General features: G+C 39.8%; 1 protein-coding gene across 1 annotated transcript in view; it reads right to left on the bottom strand.

Moving 5' to 3' along the window:
• The window catches only part of arhgap42a (Rho GTPase activating protein 42a), a 111021-nt gene that overhangs the window by 68132 nt on the left and 26026 nt on the right, over nt 1-16863 (bottom strand). The window contains exon 3 of the mRNA XM_060936107.1: nt 7112-7173. Coding sequence (XP_060792090.1) covers nt 7112-7173 — 62 coding nt within the window. The remainder of the gene's footprint in view (nt 1-7111; nt 7174-16863) is intronic.

Raw genomic sequence — 16863 nt, 5'->3', positions numbered from 1 at the left:
TATAGCAGCAGGTCCCAAAGTATTTAGTTCCTCTTACACCACAGCAATTTGCCAATGACTACACTGGCCATATGTTGATCTGTTTATAGTTACATTCAACGATGTGGAACATCATCAAAACAAGTTCCTGTTATCACCTACTTTATAGCAGCTATAAACGCTCCTCCCATCACCAGCGTCTCTTTTTTCTCTCTTTAAACAGCACTGACCCACGAGACTCCTTCCACAAAGGTTCAATAAACGTCTTCTTTATCTGTTAATCTGTTACACAGCAACATCATTATTGGTCTTAGACACTGTAACGCATCCACCATACAAGTCTCTCTGAATGAGTCGTTACTAGACAAACGATAACCTCAGAACGGAGCCTTAAGACAATCCTGTGATTTGAATTACAGCCAGCACTAATGTACCGTCAGAACGGCTGTTATAAAAGATAATCAACATCCTCTGACACATCAGATTCATCAGCAGGGCTGGAGTATAATACAGCATGAATGATTTATGATAGGTTATAATAGTCCCATGAATTTCTTGCAACAACAATGACGAAAACTTTCCAGCTGCTTCCCAGAGGGAGGTCAAAGTATTCACGTGGAGTCATTCACCCTTTTTGGTCTCGTTATTGTACATCTATGAATGAAAGCGCTGTTTGGGACTTTCTTTTTTACGGAGGTATTTGTCATCCTAAGAGGCCTGGCACAGCAGCCTGGGAGAATGGAGCGTAGCGGAGCCATGGTCTGCAGGAAGTAGTCAGGCTGGAGGGGGCTGCTGGGTAATTCTCCCTCTGGGGCTTGTCGTACAGCTCCACTGACCTCCTCTCATTCCAATACACAATAGTTGATCAGACTGAACAGGAGGCATTACGGCGCTAGAGATTTAAAAAGGGCTGTTGAATTGATTCCAGATCCAGCCAACACATCTCACTGCTCCAGGAAACACATTACGGCACTGGCTTTGATGTCAGACTCAATGACCAAATTTCATTCCACATGTGTGTTAATTTTCTCCACTGTGAGTAATGGGCTGAAGCATATTTTCCACAAGGGGCAGGACAGGACATTGAATAATACTGGCTTTTTACTCAACAGTGCATGGGGCAACAGAGAGAGAATGCAGACGTCTCCAGCTCTTGATTATGACTGATGATTAATACAATATTACTCTAAAGCTGTACTATATTCCTTTTGAAGTATAAAATTAGGGATGGGTAATATGATAAATTATTATACATCCAGGACACTTTTTCCATGGAATAAAAACATGTATTCTATTCCATTCTAGCAGGTTTCATTCATTTGGTTGGATAGCATGCAATATTGTTAGCATATCGCGTATCCTACGTGTATTACGTCACTCTACCCAATGGAGAATGAGCGTTGAATATGGTTTACGATATTGCATGGTGTCAGTAAACCTGCTGAGAACGCCGTGACTACAAACATGGACTCCCTGAACTACAGTTCCCAAGACCCACAGCGCCCTCTGTCTCCTGATTACTAATCACAGCTGTCATGCATCTTCCCAATTATCTCTTCCCCTATTTAAGCCACTCTCTCGCTCTACTCCAGTGTGAAGTATTGTTTTGCTCTCACAGTTCATATCAAGCCTTGTATCTTTCTGACTTTTGCTTATCCTCTCATGTTTTCGCTCTTTATCTCCCCTTTATTACGTTGTTCGCCGATCGCCCGACCCATGCTAGTTTACTGACCACGATTCCTGTCTCTCATCTTGGCTTTGTTTAGTGTTTGCATCCCGTTCTCTTCTGCATATACATCCGTAAGTGCCTGCACTCTGAAACATGGCTGTCAAGACAACATGACGTCACACATCGGAGACGTAAAACTTCCATACTAACGAGCGACTGTGACAATTTTTAAACAAGCATGGCCACCAGGTTTGCTTTGTTAAATACGGGAGATTTTGAGAGAATTTTGAAAGAGAAAGATGCATTGAACACCCTCAAGTAATGTGTATGTAGAATAATAATAATAATAACAATAATAATATTGGCTGGCTTTTTTTGTGGTATATCAGATATATTCCATTCAGCTACTCGTCTTCAACTTGTTCAGTATCATGCTAGCTGAATGGAATATATCTGATATACCACTCAAAGCCAGCCAATATTATTTAAACATCAATATCATGATAGATTATATCACAATACATATATATATTGTGAGATATCATGTGTGATGGTAGGATTTTTATAATAATTTCAAACTCCGACTGGAAGCAGACAATAAATGTTAAAATTTTACAGTGAAATATTTTCAAATATCACAAGCCCGAATATTTATACACCTCTGTCGACATACTTATTAAACTACATAATCCCAATGTTAAATAAACTACTTTGTGAAAGAGCAGGGATACAAAGAAGAAAAAAAAAGAAGAAACCTTTATTTGTCACATGCATACTTCAAGCACAGTGAGGTTCATCCTCTGCATTTAACTCATCCGAAGCAGTGAACACACACACACACACACACCCAGAACAGTGGGCAGCCACACTAGAGCACCCGGGGAACAGTCAGGAGTTAGATACCTTGCTCAAGGGCACCTCAGCCCAAGGCCGCCCCATGTTAACCTAACCACATGTCTTTGGACTGTGGGGGAAACTGGAGGACCCGGAGGAAACCCGCGCAGACACGGGGAGAACATGCAAACTCCACACAGAAAGGCCCCCGCCAGCCGCTGGGTTTGAACCCAGAACCTTCTTGCTGTGAAGCGACAGTGCTAACCACTACACAGAATTTGTTAAAAAAAAAAGTTACCATAAAACCCTTAATGCATGTTAGTTTATGAGACAATATATGCCAAGCAGTGGTAGCTCAGTATGACTGCTACTTAATTGTACACTGCCTACAAAGATCTGGCCAAAAAGATGAGTCTATGCATCAACACCACAAAAACAGAAATTATGTGAATTAGACCAGAAGCCAGATTTTTCATTGATAGCACAAAATTAAAGAATGTCAATAGCTTCAAGTATCTTGGCAGCTACATAACTAATGCCTGTTCAATGAAGGAAGAATTAACAGCATGTATTCAAGCAATATCCTGTGCATTCGGAAAATGACACCATCGACACACTTTGGTGACGCACTTTGTGAAGTCTACACTCTGTACCCTGCGTCTGATGTTACCAAGCCTTGCATTTTGTATCGTTTTGCTGCTTTTGACCCTGTTTGTGTTTCTGGACTATGAATATTGCATTACCTCTGATATCCTGTCTGTGCCTCACTCGACCACTGCCTGTTTTTCAACTCTGCCTTTGTCTATGTTTTGGATCTGTCTGCTAGCATGTTTTCAATAAAACTCTTTCTGCACTTACATCTGTCTATTGGCCAAGACAGAAACTGTCAACTGTCCAACAAGTTAGTGGACTCATAAAACTATTTTAACTAGTTTTATATGAAACTGTCATGAATATTTTCTGTAAAATGTGTTAGCAAATAATCCCACATTATTTTTTTAAAAAGCAAATTAAAAATAAGCGCTGGATAAAAAGCCATCTATCTTATGTACAACCCCGATTCCAAAAAAGTTGGGACAAAGTACAAATTGTAAATAAAAACGGAATGCAATGATGTTATGAAAATTCCATATTTTATTCAGAATAGAACATAGATGACATATCAAATGTTTAAACTGAGAAAATGTATCATTTAAAGAGAAAAATTACGTGATTTTAAATTTCATGACAACACCACATCTCAAAAAAGTTGGGACAAGGCCATGTTTACCACTGTGAGACATCCCCTTTTCTCTTTACAACAGTCTGTAAACGTCTGGGGACTGAGGAGACAAGTTGCTCAAGTTTAGGGATAGGAATGTTAACCCATTCTTGCCTAATGTAGGATTCTAGTTGCTTAACTGTCTTAGGTCTTTTTTGTCGTATCTTCCGTTTTATTATGCGCCAAATGTTTTCTATGGGTGAAAGATCTGGACTGCAGGCTGGCCAGTTCAGTACCCGGACCCTTCTTCTACGCAGCCATGATGCTGTAATTGATGCAGTATGTGGTTTGGCATTGTCATGTTGGAAAATGCAAGGTCTTCCCTGAAAGAGACGTCGTCTGGATGGGAGCATATGTTGCTCTAGAACCTGGATATACCTTTCAGCATTGATGGTGTCTTTCCAGATGTGTAAGCTGCCCATGCCACATGCACTAATGTAACCCCATACCATCAGAGATGCAGGCTTCTGAACTGAGCACTGATAACAACTTGGGTCGTCCTTCTCCTCTTTAGTCCGAATGACACGGCGTCCCTGATTTCCATAAAGAACTTCAAATTTTGATTCGTCTGACCACAGAACAGTTTTCCACTTTGCCACAGTCCATTTTAAATGAGCCTTGGCCCAGAGAAGACGTCTGCGCTTCTGGATCATGTTTAGATACGGCTTCTTCTTTGAACTATACAGTTTTAGCTGGCAACGGCGGATGGCACGGTGAATTGTGTTCACAGATAATGTTCTCTGGAAATATTCCTGAGCCCATTTTGTGATTTCCAATACAGAAGCATGCCTGTATGTGATGCAGTGCCGTCTAAGGCCCCGAAGATCACGGGCACCCAGTATGGTTTTCCGGCCTTGACCCTTACGCACAGAGATTCTTCCAGATTCTCTGAATCTTTTGATGATATTACGCACCGTTGATGATGATATGTTCAAACTCTTTGCAATTTTACACTGTCGAACTCCTTTCTGATATTGCTCCACTATTTGTCGGCGCAGAATTAGGGGGATTGGTGATCCTCTTCCCATCTTTACTTCTGAGAGCCGCTGCCACTCCAAGATGCTCTTTTTATACCCAGTCATGTTAATGACCTATTGCCAGTTGACCTAATGAGTTGCAATTTGGTCCTCCAGCTGTTCCTTTTTTTGTACCTTTAACTTTTCCAGCCTCTTATTGCCCCTGTCCCAACTTTTTTGAGATGTGTTGCTGTCATGAAATTTCAAAATGTCTCACTTTCGACATTTGATATGTTGTCTATGTTCTATTGTGAATACAATATCAGTTTTTGAGATTTGTAAATTATTGCATTCTGTTTTTATTTACAATTTGTACTTTGTCCTAACTTTTTTGGAATCGGGGTTGTAAATATAGATACAAATTTCATTGACCAGTGGTCGTGTTTATGAGATACGTTGCCTTGCGCTTACAATTGGGTTCCCTCTGGTGGTGGTGGTAGTACACATACATTGTTCATGTGCGGGGAGCTCTGCTATAGGCAAATTTGCACCTTTTTAAGTTCTTTCAGTGAATTATATCTGTGTGGTGAATTAATTCGCGCTAGTAGTGCCGGCGCAAATTATTACTCTCTCTCAGGATCTTTCTACTTTCTTCTTCTTCTTCCGCTTATTATTATTATTACCTCGCCTGGGACAGAGTCCACCAGGGGGCGAGGTATTGTTTTCGGTTGGGTTTCTTTGTTTTTTGTAAGCAATATTACGGGAAAACGGCTGGACTGATCTTTATGAAACTTTCAGGATTGATGGGCATTGGTCTCAAATAGAACCTCCAACATTTTGAGGGTCATCCGGTCAAGGTCAACAAAAAGGTTAAAATCGTTTTTTTCGTGATATCTTCCTTCAGGTTCTGGTTCTATTTCTCTTTCTCACAAACACGTGATTCTGGTTCTGACTGTAATGCTCTCTTTCACAAACATATGATTCTGATTCAAAATCTAAATCTGAGAGATGAGTGATATTAGGTATAAAATCATGATCAACATATAGGTATAAAACAAGTGCTGCCGGGTGAGGTTTGTTTTTCCTGGCAACACTTATTATTATTATTATTATTATTATTATTATCCTAACATTTTTGGGATGCTATGTCTCTCTCAGTTTTCAACCAGTCATCACCAAATTTCACATGAAGAATACGTCTGGGCTGAAGTACGCTGCTATGACTTTTGGTATTGATCCAGATCACTGATTCGGAATGATCAGTGAAAAACGGGCTTTTTTCCAATCACTTATAACTCTGTCAATTTTTATGATTTTTTTCAATTTTTTTTTTTTTTAATTTTGTTCAGGGTGGCAAGGCGCAACTTGACCTTCAACTGACAAAGGTCAGCTAGCGCAAATTACTGTGACTTTAGTCACAGCCTCTGTCTAGTTTTATTTGTGCTTGTTCTGACCACTGCTTTATCTGAGAAAGTAGAAAAGACTAGGTGCCGGGTGTCTCTGCAGTGAGGGGTCAAATTTCGGAAATATTATGACTAAACTGTAAATACATACACGTCTGTGCCGTCACTGAATATATGAATGAAGACTGAGAAATACATTTACAGATAGGATTTTGTTTTTAAATGAGTCAGACTTCCATTACCAGCTTAACATAACAACAACAAAGTTATGGCTGAATGATAAATGGAGCTGTTCAAGTGAGTAGATTTTCTACCCCAAAACTAAGGCTTATAGACAACGCGAAAACAAGAACTTTTGTCTGGACTGATGCACAGTATTAGTCATTACCAACAGCCATCCTACAGTACATATGGATGAATCATGGGCATGAGACATGCTCAGAATAGAAATATGTACCAAGGGTTATTGTCTGTCACTTCAAAATGGCTAACCTTATTTGTTCTTACTCACACTTCTAGGTTTATGTAATAGTAGGAATTGCAGTAATACTGTACTTGATGTCACACTAACCTACTTGGGTTTTGACAGGCTGGGAAAAAAAAACAAAAACAAACAAACAAACAAAAAACGAGTGAGAAATTCCAAGACATTCCAATGTTAATAAAGCATCATGACAGCTTGCTGATACGTGCAGTTTCTCCTCTGTCGAAAAAAGAGTCATGACCCAAAGCAAGCATCTGTTTGACCAAAGCGTGTTTCCCATAACTCTCCTGCACTTGTCAGAATAGTGCATAGTTTTTTCCCGGAGGCACAAGAGCTATATTTTAGTGCCAAAATCTAAAATAATGCACAATAAGTGCTTTAAGGATTGAAAGATTTAAAAAAAAAAAAAGAAAAGCTCATGTTGAAATTGCAACACATCACACAATATCATCTGAGAGTCTAATTTAAGACAATAATTAAATGAGATCAAATAATACAAACAAACAAGGAAACAAATTTACTTACAAGTCGCCGTCGTTCCTCTTCAACTGTATTTAATAGCTGAGAGAATTCCTTTAATGACTGGGCTGTGATAAAAGAGAAATTTGAATTATTCAGCTACCACATTGATACCTTATACAGCAAAGCAATTTCAATCCTAATTTTTAATTCGACTTTAATAACATAAAACACCAACTCGGTAGTGTTTTGATGTATATTTACAGCAGATGTAACCGAACACCACATGTTGTAGTAAAATTAGTGCTAACATAACAATCTAATATACTAATACCATAATACTGCTAGCAATACATTATGTAAAAATATGCATAAATGGTACATTAAAAAATTGAAAATAAAAAAATTTAAAAAATACAGCAACATTTTTTAAGCAGATAGATTTTAACTTATCATTTAAGGGTTTGATTTCTGTTAAGCTTGTTTAGTTTTCCTTTGTTGCTCTAGACATACACTCACTGTCCACTTTAGTAGGAATATCTTTGATCATGGCATGGAAGTTGGTACCAGATGGGTTGGTTTGAGTGTTTCAGAAACTGTCTCTAGAGTTTACACAGAACGATGCAAAAAAAACAAACACTTTGGTGGGTAGAAACACCGTGTTGAGAAGACAGGTCAGAGGAGGGAAACGGCCAGATTGGTTCAAGCTGCCAGGAAGGATATACAGTAACTCAAATAATCACTCTTTACAACCGTGCTGAGTAGAAAAGCATCTCAGCATGCACCAAACATCAAACCTTGAGGTGGATGAGCTACAAGAGCAGATGTCCACATTGGGTTCCACTCCTGTCAAAGAAGAATAGGAATCTGAGGCTATCATGGGCACAGAATCACCCGAACTGGACAGTTGAAGAAAAACAAAACAGTCCAGTCTGGTAATTCTCCTCATCAATAAGGTGTTTCAGCCTACAGTTCCTCTGCTCACAGGATTTTTTTTTTTTTTGCATCATTCTGTGTAGATGCCAGAAACTATTGTGTGTGAAAGTCCCAGGAGATCAGCAGTTTCTAAAATGCTCACACCAGCCCATCTGGTACCTACAACCACGCCATGGTGAAAGCCACAGAGATCACTTTTCCTTCGTTCTGATGTTTGGTATGAACATTAACTCAAGCTCTTGCACACTCAAATACACTGCAGTGTCCATTTTTTTATTTGCTTTTTAACCTGTGGTAGAAGTAATTTAGAGAAAAACTCAATATTTAATTAAAAAAATAATTTTATGACAAATTAATTCATATCGGTTCTGGTGTGTTGAAAAAAAAATATCATAAAAACCTGTTTCTTGTTTTCCCATTTTCATTTTCAGACAAAAAAAAAATGAAGCCAACATACACGGACCTGAAACCTCCACACCCACTCAGAGACTTTCTATAACCCGAGCAGATTCACACTCAGTGGTGTGTCATTAAACAGTTATGTTGGTAAGAAAAAAAACTGCATGTTCAAAATGTGGAAACATGACACAAGCATGAAGCATGGATCCCTGGTGTGTTAGGGAAAAAAATGCTTATCAGTCTCAACAGCCATCTGCGAAAACTATTCATCCAAAAACACAGGGAAAGATATCAATCTTACTACTTCATTTTTTTGTGTGTTTAGTGAAATCTTGTGTAGAAAAAAAGGGAAAAAGTTAATAACAGGAAAGTCCAAAATCAGATCTAAATCCAATTAACATAGTCTCATGATAGAATTATTGACAGAAGCTACATGGATATCGCTGAACCACATGAGTTCATCTTTGGTCAATCGGGTCCTACAGATTAGTGAGCTGCTTCAGCTTCATCACTTCCTGCATGGAATACACAACTTTTTCCTGTTTGGTGATAAGACCGGGTTTCACCGCTCTGAGACCCCCTGGTCCTAATCTCTTGCTTTCAGCTCCTCCAAACATACGTCCCAAGGCTACACATTTGCGGTTATTAACTCAGGCCCCTGAGTAAACAGTCCTTCATCCACAGCATGACACATTTCAGCTGCGTTAATACGTGAGAGAAGCATAAACACTGAGACAGCATGTTCACTCACATTTCAGGCTTTTCAAGCGTCGATTAAAAATGTCTGAAAACACACATAGCAAAGATATGAATGAATCTGAGATAATACTTGGAGTAGTGACTTAGGGGCTGACGGTAAATGTTTTGTGCTAGTGACTGGAACGCTCAACGTTCAAATCCCAGAAGTGCTATCGAACCATGGCTTGGCCCTGAATGAACTATTCCATCTACTGCAACAATAGCAGACAGTATGTGCGATTATGAAGGGCATGAATTTCAAAATGTTTCCCTGATAACTATAGTAACCTTTGCACTTATAATGAAGGTCTAAGGCTATTTTTACGCTAGGTACTAGGCATTCTGCATGTAAACCTAAAGGCAGGAATGTGTTTTCTGGTCACACTGGAATATTCAACTTTTCAGAAAAGTCTAGAATGACCTCAAGCGCTTTATTACCTCTTGATCAATCAGAATGCTGCTTCAATGCAACAAAGAAAAATAAACATGGATGACTGAGTGATGCTTAAAAATATGTCTTCTTAGTGAACAAATATAATGATATATATAAGATACCATGTAAAAGGCATACTCTTTTATTCACATATACAAAGGCTGAAATATTTGATCAGCTCAAACTTGAGCTCTTGAGCTGGAAAATTTGTGTTTCTCAGTAAGGAGCAATCCATGGAAGTTTCATTAGCAAATAACAAATATGTACATCCATTATCCATAACCGCTTATCCTGTGCAGGATCGCGGGCAAGCTAGAGCCTATCCCAGCTGACTATGGGCGAGAGATGGGATACACCCTGGACAAGTCGCCAAATCATCGCAGGCAGGGCTGACACATAGAGACAAACAACCATTCACACTCACATTCATATCTACGGTCAATTTAGAGCCACCAATTATCCTAACCTGCATGTCTTTGGACTGTGGGGGAAAGCCACGCAGACACGGGGAGAACATGCAAACTCCACACAGAAAGGCCCCCGTCAGCCACTGGGCTCGAACCCAGAGCCTTCTTGTTGTGACGTGACAGTGCTAACCACTACACCACCGTGCCGCCCCATAAAAAATAAGTACAGTGTAATTTTACATATATTGGGAAATTCATAATACTGTACAAGATTCTGTATGTCTAATATATGGAGACTTGTATTACGAATTTACCAATACATCTGAGGAAAAGATTAATATTCAGGGCTTTCCACAAGCGCCAGCTGCCGGCCATACAGCCGACTACACAATTAAGTCCAGCCGGCTACTTTAATGACTATTATTTTTGTAGCCCACAGGCTCTAAATATTAATTTTCGATTTTAATAAAATTAAATGTTTATCTAACGGACTGACAATAATGTCAAACTGAACTGCACTCATTTAAGTTGTGATTCGCGCTGTTTGTACCGATAATAACCACAAATTCCCTGCAGACTTCGTTGATCAAGGGAGAGTAACTCATCTGTGGCCCCTACATGCGGTGTGTGCGCGTGCACTCGGCGGAGGCAGTAGTGTGTCGGGGCCATCGGAGGCGACATCGGAGGGAACAGAAACAGAGATAACGCTTATTTTGTCTCCAGTAAACCAGTCTTCTCTCGTTCAATTACTTGCTGGCATCAAAAGACATCGTTGGTTGTAAATGAAACCAAACTGAGTCGTTGGAGTGTATTTTCATACACAAATGGAGAAATGTTCGCTGAGTATTTAATTGTGTCGCCACCACTGCAGACCGTTGTGTTAATTCATAGTATGCTCAGTTGCGTGAATGTGTCATGCACCGAAAATAAGAGATTTACAAGCCAGGAATGCCTCATGATGCAATACGCAAGAAAAGAAAGAAGATTTACTGCCATTTTACTTTGTATTTGAGTAAAGTGAATAAATAAATGGTCTGTGGAAAATACATTTAATCCTGGGAACTGCACGCACAGGAGTTTATTTTGTGTTTACTCCCCCCCCCGGCTGGCTACTTATTTGTCATGGCTGGCTAGTATGAGCCTTAGTGGAAAGCCTTGATATTGTCAATATATTTATCTTCTTACCACTGTGACTGGACCATTTACACTGTCTGTATAAAAAATTTAACAGCTATCTAATTATATTCCTTGTAAAACCTGAATAGCACTTGACAGAGTGCATACCTCTGCCAAGCCACTTATCAACATCAAAATCAACTCACTTGAACCTAGGATAATACTAAAGCTGTACAAATTTCATCAAAAACAGGTTCCATAATGTAGAAGTCATAAAATAAACATCTATAACAAAGTTTGTACTAAAAAAAAAAGTGCCTAAGTTATACATACAAAAATATTTCCCTGCCAGTAGTCAAATCTTGTATTGTAACTAATATGCGAAGTGACGCCTCATTTTCACCGTGGCTGCATACAGTCAAGTCAAACAGCTCCTCTTACACGGCGTCCTCTTGAGTTGAACCAATCTTTATTACATCTTTATTAGTAATAACAATAAATCTAATCTAGAAAGCAAGTTGGCTCATGAGTTTGCTGATATTAACTAGGAGTGGTAAGAGCACTAACCCTAACCCCAGGCATCATGTAAAAGAACCTTAAGTTAGAGGTCTGCGCGGGACAGAATTTTCAGTCCCGCTCCCGCCCGCTCCCGCATTGTGCAGTCCTGCTCCTGCCCGCTCCCGCAAAGAATTATGATTTTCAGTCCCGCTCCCGCCCGAGCCTGCCATATTTTGTCCCGCTCCCGCCCGCAAATCCCGCATGATGCAGACGTTCGCGTTATTTCTCACGAAAGTTCTTGTCATTGGCTTAGGGAATTAAACATGCTGAGCTTAGCTGAGTTCTCCACTGACCGATCCTTCATTTATTGTAAGTTTATTGTTTAGACTCTGACATTCTACTGACACATTCCAAGTTGAGCGCTGCATGTGCTCATGATTGACAGCTCTCGCTTTGATTGACAGCTCTCGCTTTGATTGACAGCTCTCGCTTTGCGCACTCGCACTCCCACTTCTGAGTCTGTGGCGTTATGATTCCAACCGCGATTTCATTCTCCTCTCATATGAAGTGCTGCGCAACCACAACCAGCTCCTCAGATTATACACTGTCTATTTCTAGCTTTAAATTGAACAATCTGTGCGATACACAGTCCTTTTTAATACTAGTTAATATTTTTTAATACTTTTTTAATACTTTTTAATACTTAGGACTAATACTCTTGACTTTTTAATGGTAAATGTACCTCTTTTTAAAGCAGCACTTACTTCTGAAGCACTGTGAGCTTCACTAGAGGAGCTCTGCTCTTCTGCCATGATCGGAGATCTCAAACACGGAAGAGCGGAAAGGAATCGGAAACGTACGCGAGATTAGACCACATCCGCAAATTTAGGCATCTTAAAATGTTTTTATTAATGCCAAATAAAATATCCAGCACAAATTATATATGATAGACATAAATTAATAATTTATAAATTTTATTTTAAACACGTTTTTAGTTAGCGGGACTGCAGCTTATCACCTCTCCCGCCCGTGCCCGCATTGTGCACTCCCCCTCCTGCCCGCGCCCGCAATGAGCTTTCAAAATTTGTCCTGCGCCGCACTGCTTTGCATCGGGTCCTGCGGGAGTGCAGGGCTCTACCTTAAGTACGCCCTGCAATGAACTGGCATCCCATTCAGGGTGTATTCCTGCCTCGTGCTCAGAATTCCTGGAATAGAGTCCAGATCCACCATAACAATGACACTTAGCTACTGAAGAAGAATGAATGAATGAATTAATGAATTAATGAATTAATGTCCTTTCAGACGTGGGGTTATTTTGCAGAGTGTTGTTATCTCTATGTCATCATATTGTGCCTTAGTTTACAGCTTCAATAAAGGATACAACCAGAACTATTTTTGTTCCGATATTGTTCCAGTGTTACCAAGTTGAATAAAATTCCATAAGAACAGCTTCTCTCATGTTTGTTTCATCCTAACACCATTACTGTTAGCATGAAACTGGTGTTGTATTCAAAAACTACCCTCAGACTTAAAAACTGCATTTGGTGTAAACTGGTTTTCTGTTCCTCACACGGAAACGTGTTGAAATTTGTGGTCATGAAACATGCTACAGCTGTGATGGATAACGATTATGTTAAACGTTTTCTTTAGCCCTCAACTGTTTAGCTAGCAAATAAATGCATTAATAAACACAGCCACTACAGATACATATCGTCACGGCATGTTTGGCTTTAGCTGCATAACGCTAAACGCGTGATTTAATTCCGCATTAAAGTTTGCACTATATTTACTTCCTGCATTCTTGAATAAATGAACTGAAAAGTCTAAAATGCCAGACGGTGTTATTACAGGTGCACTTTTTATTTACACTGAAGGGGTTTGCTGTTATCAGAAAATAATCAGTGACCGGATGGTGTGATGGGACTCGGCAAAAAGCAGGGTTACTCTTACCACCCTGAAGTTGATTATTTTTCTATAGCAGAATGTCCCAAAGTGTTTTACTGTTCTTATAACACAGCAATTTGCTAGCAAGAATTATTTTTATTAATTAAGGAATGACACATGAAACTTTTATCCGTTTAAAGTTGCGTTTAATGTTTGTGAAACAAGATGGATCCAAATATAAACTGTGGTTCTCTAACCAGCCTAACCCCCCCCCCCAGGTAATAAGCAAACGTGCAGCTTGGTATGTTACCAAGAATCCACAAAGTGCAAACTCCTCTGTCCTGAAGATTTTTTTTTTCTGCAGTAAAAACCTAAAGAAACGGCTTTACCAGAAGCACCGCCGCTGGAGACCCCTTCAAAAAAATGTTAAGTAAATGTCTCCTCACAGAAAACCTCACTATATCGATATTTACATGTTTTTTTATCTGTTTATCTAGTCCTGGTGTATGTTGTTACTATAGAAATGATTATGCATTAGAGCGAGCGCATAAATATAAACCTGTGATTTGCAACCAGGCCCAGTGTCAGAGTTGCTGTTATAGAAAATAACAACACCTTTTTTTCCTTTCAACATCTCATCTCATCTCATTATCTCTAGCCTCTTTATCCTTCTACAGGGTCGCAGGCAAGCTGGAGCCTATCCCAGCTGACTACGGGCGAAAGGCGGGATACACCCTGGACAAGTCGCCAGGTCATCACAGGGCTGACACATAGACACAGACAACCATTCACACTCACATTCACACCTACGGTCAATTTAGAGCCACCAGTTAACCTAACCTGCATGTCTTTGGACTGTGGGGGAAACCGGAGCACCCGGAGGAAACCCACGCGGACACGGGGAGAACATGCAAACTCCGCACAGAAAGGCCCTCGCCGGCCACGGGGCTTGAACCCGGACCTGCTTGCTGTGAGGCGACAGCGCTAACCACTACACCACCGTGCCGCCCTCCTTTCAACATAAGAAGACAAATACATTATACACTTGCCGTTCACAGTTGCTAGGCAATTGAGAAATGTGGACAACGAAAGCACGGACAACTCTCGTTGTTTTTACCTCTGCCAAATATGTTACAGCAGGTTATGTTTTCACCTCCGTTTGTTACTTGCGAAAAACGGAGATATTTGCAAGTGTGTTGATCTGTCCGTTGGTTTGTTTGTTTGTTGGTGCTCTAGCATCGTCATTTCTTGACCAATCTTCACCAAAATGCTCAGGACAACTCACTAGGGTCACACAAAGACATAGTTTTTGGTGGGTCAAGGTCAAAGGTCAAGGTCAACAAGGTCAAATCTTGTAAAAACACCTAAATCGGCCATAACTTCCGAATCAGCGTTCGCATCGAGATGGGACTGGTGGCGTTGGAAACATTTTTGAATTCCTTTCGAAGACACCACTGACATTTTACCTGTGACATCATCTTGAGGTCGAAAAATGAGGTCAAATTTCGCGAGATTAGGAAATTTGTGCTTGTTTCTCGTGAACTGTGAAAGTGTGTTTTTATTTGCTGTGAACTGTGATCAAGGGATCCCCCTCCTCCTACACCCCCTCATATAGATTTAATTTGTAGAGGATTTTGTTTTTGAAGTGCTCCGGTCAGTTATGGTTCTTTTTACTTCCACTGTTTTCTTCTGTTTTTGCTTTCTTTCTTGATTTTGTTTGGTTTTGCTTTGTTTCTTTCTGATTTTTGCAAGTATCATGCTCTGCACGACTTTTCATTTGTTTGTCTGTTCGCAACGTAACTCAAAAAGTAATGAACAAATTTTGATGAAATTTGGTGTACAGCTTTAGTATTATCCTAGGTTCAAGTGAGTTGATTTTGATGTTGATAATATGTGGCTTGGCAGAGGTATGCACTCTACCGAGTGCCCTTCAGGTTTTACAAGGAATGAGGCTTATGATTTAGTTAGCTAATAGATAGCTGTTAATTCTTTTATATGGACAGTGTAAATGGTCCAGTGACAGTGGTACGAAGATAAATATATTGACAATCTTAACCTTTTCCTCAGATGTATTGGTAAATTCCTAATACAAGTCTCCATATATTAGACATACAGAGTCTTGTACAGTATTATGAATTTACCAATATATGTAAAATTACACTGTACTTATTTGTTATTTGCTAATCAAACTTCCATGGATTGCTCTTTACTGAGAAACACTAATTTTCCAGGGCGGCACGGTGGTGTAGTGGTTAGTGCTGTCGCCTCACAGCAAGAAGGGCCGGGTTCGAGCCCCGTGGCCGGCGAGGGCCTTTCTGTGCGGAGTTTGCATGTTCTCCCCGTGTCCGCGTGGGTTTCCTCCGGGTGCTCCGGTTTCCCCCACAGTCCAAAGACATGCAGGTTAGGTTAACTGGTGACTCTAAATTGACCGTAGGTGTGAATGAGAGTGTGAATGGTTGTCTGTGTGTCAGCCCTGTGATGACCTGGCGACTTGTCCAGGGTGTACCCCGCCTTTCGCCCGTAGTCAGCTGGGATAGGCTCCAGCTTGCCTGTGACCCTGTAGAAGGATAAAGCGGCTAGAGATAATGAGATGAGATGAGATGTTGAAAGGAAAAAAAGGTGTTGTTATTTTCTATAACAGCAACTCTGACACTGGGCCTGGTTGCAAATCACAGGTTTATATTTATGCGCTCGCTCTAATGCATAATCATTTCTATAGTAACAACATACACCAGGACTAGATAAACAGATAAAAAACATGTAAATATCGATATAGTGAGGTTTTCTGTGAGTTTTTTTTTTAAAGCGGCTAGAGATAATGAGAATGAGACTAATTTTCCAGCTCAAGAGCTCAAGTTTGAGCTGATCAAATATTTCATTCTTTGTATTTCTGAATAAAAGAGTATGCCTTCACATGGTATCTTTATGTGAGTACTGTGCAAAAGTCTGAAGCCCCCTAATTTTTTTCCATACAAACTTTGTTATAGATTTCTATTTTATGACGTCTACATTATCGAGTCAGTACAAAAACATTTTCAGTTCCAAACGTTCGTTTTCCAGCACAAAATTAAATGTGACAGAAAAAAAAGTTTGTATCTGAGCAGCATATTACATCAGAGAGCACTTTTCAGATTAAAAAAGAAAACATAATAAAGGCTGCTGGATTTTGGTGCAAAATTAAGCAAGTGTGACGGTCAAAGTGTCCAGAAGAACTGTGGCTGGTTCTGCAAGATGCTCAGTAAAACCTACAGCTCATTTCCTTATAAAACTGCACTCATTATAACGGAGACTACTATTTTTTTCAAGCAAAGGGTCGTCTCACACCAAATATTGACTTTTCATTTATTACAGCTTACTGCTGTTTATAGCATTTTTTAATGTTGAAACATTTCATTTCATTATTTTTG

Source organism: Neoarius graeffei, chromosome 12, assembly GCF_027579695.1.
Source record: "Neoarius graeffei isolate fNeoGra1 chromosome 12, fNeoGra1.pri, whole genome shotgun sequence".
NCBI lineage: Eukaryota > Metazoa > Chordata > Actinopteri > Siluriformes > Ariidae > Neoarius > Neoarius graeffei.
Note: the sequence above shows the minus strand (reverse complement) of the source record. Positions and strands in the feature narration are given on the sequence as shown.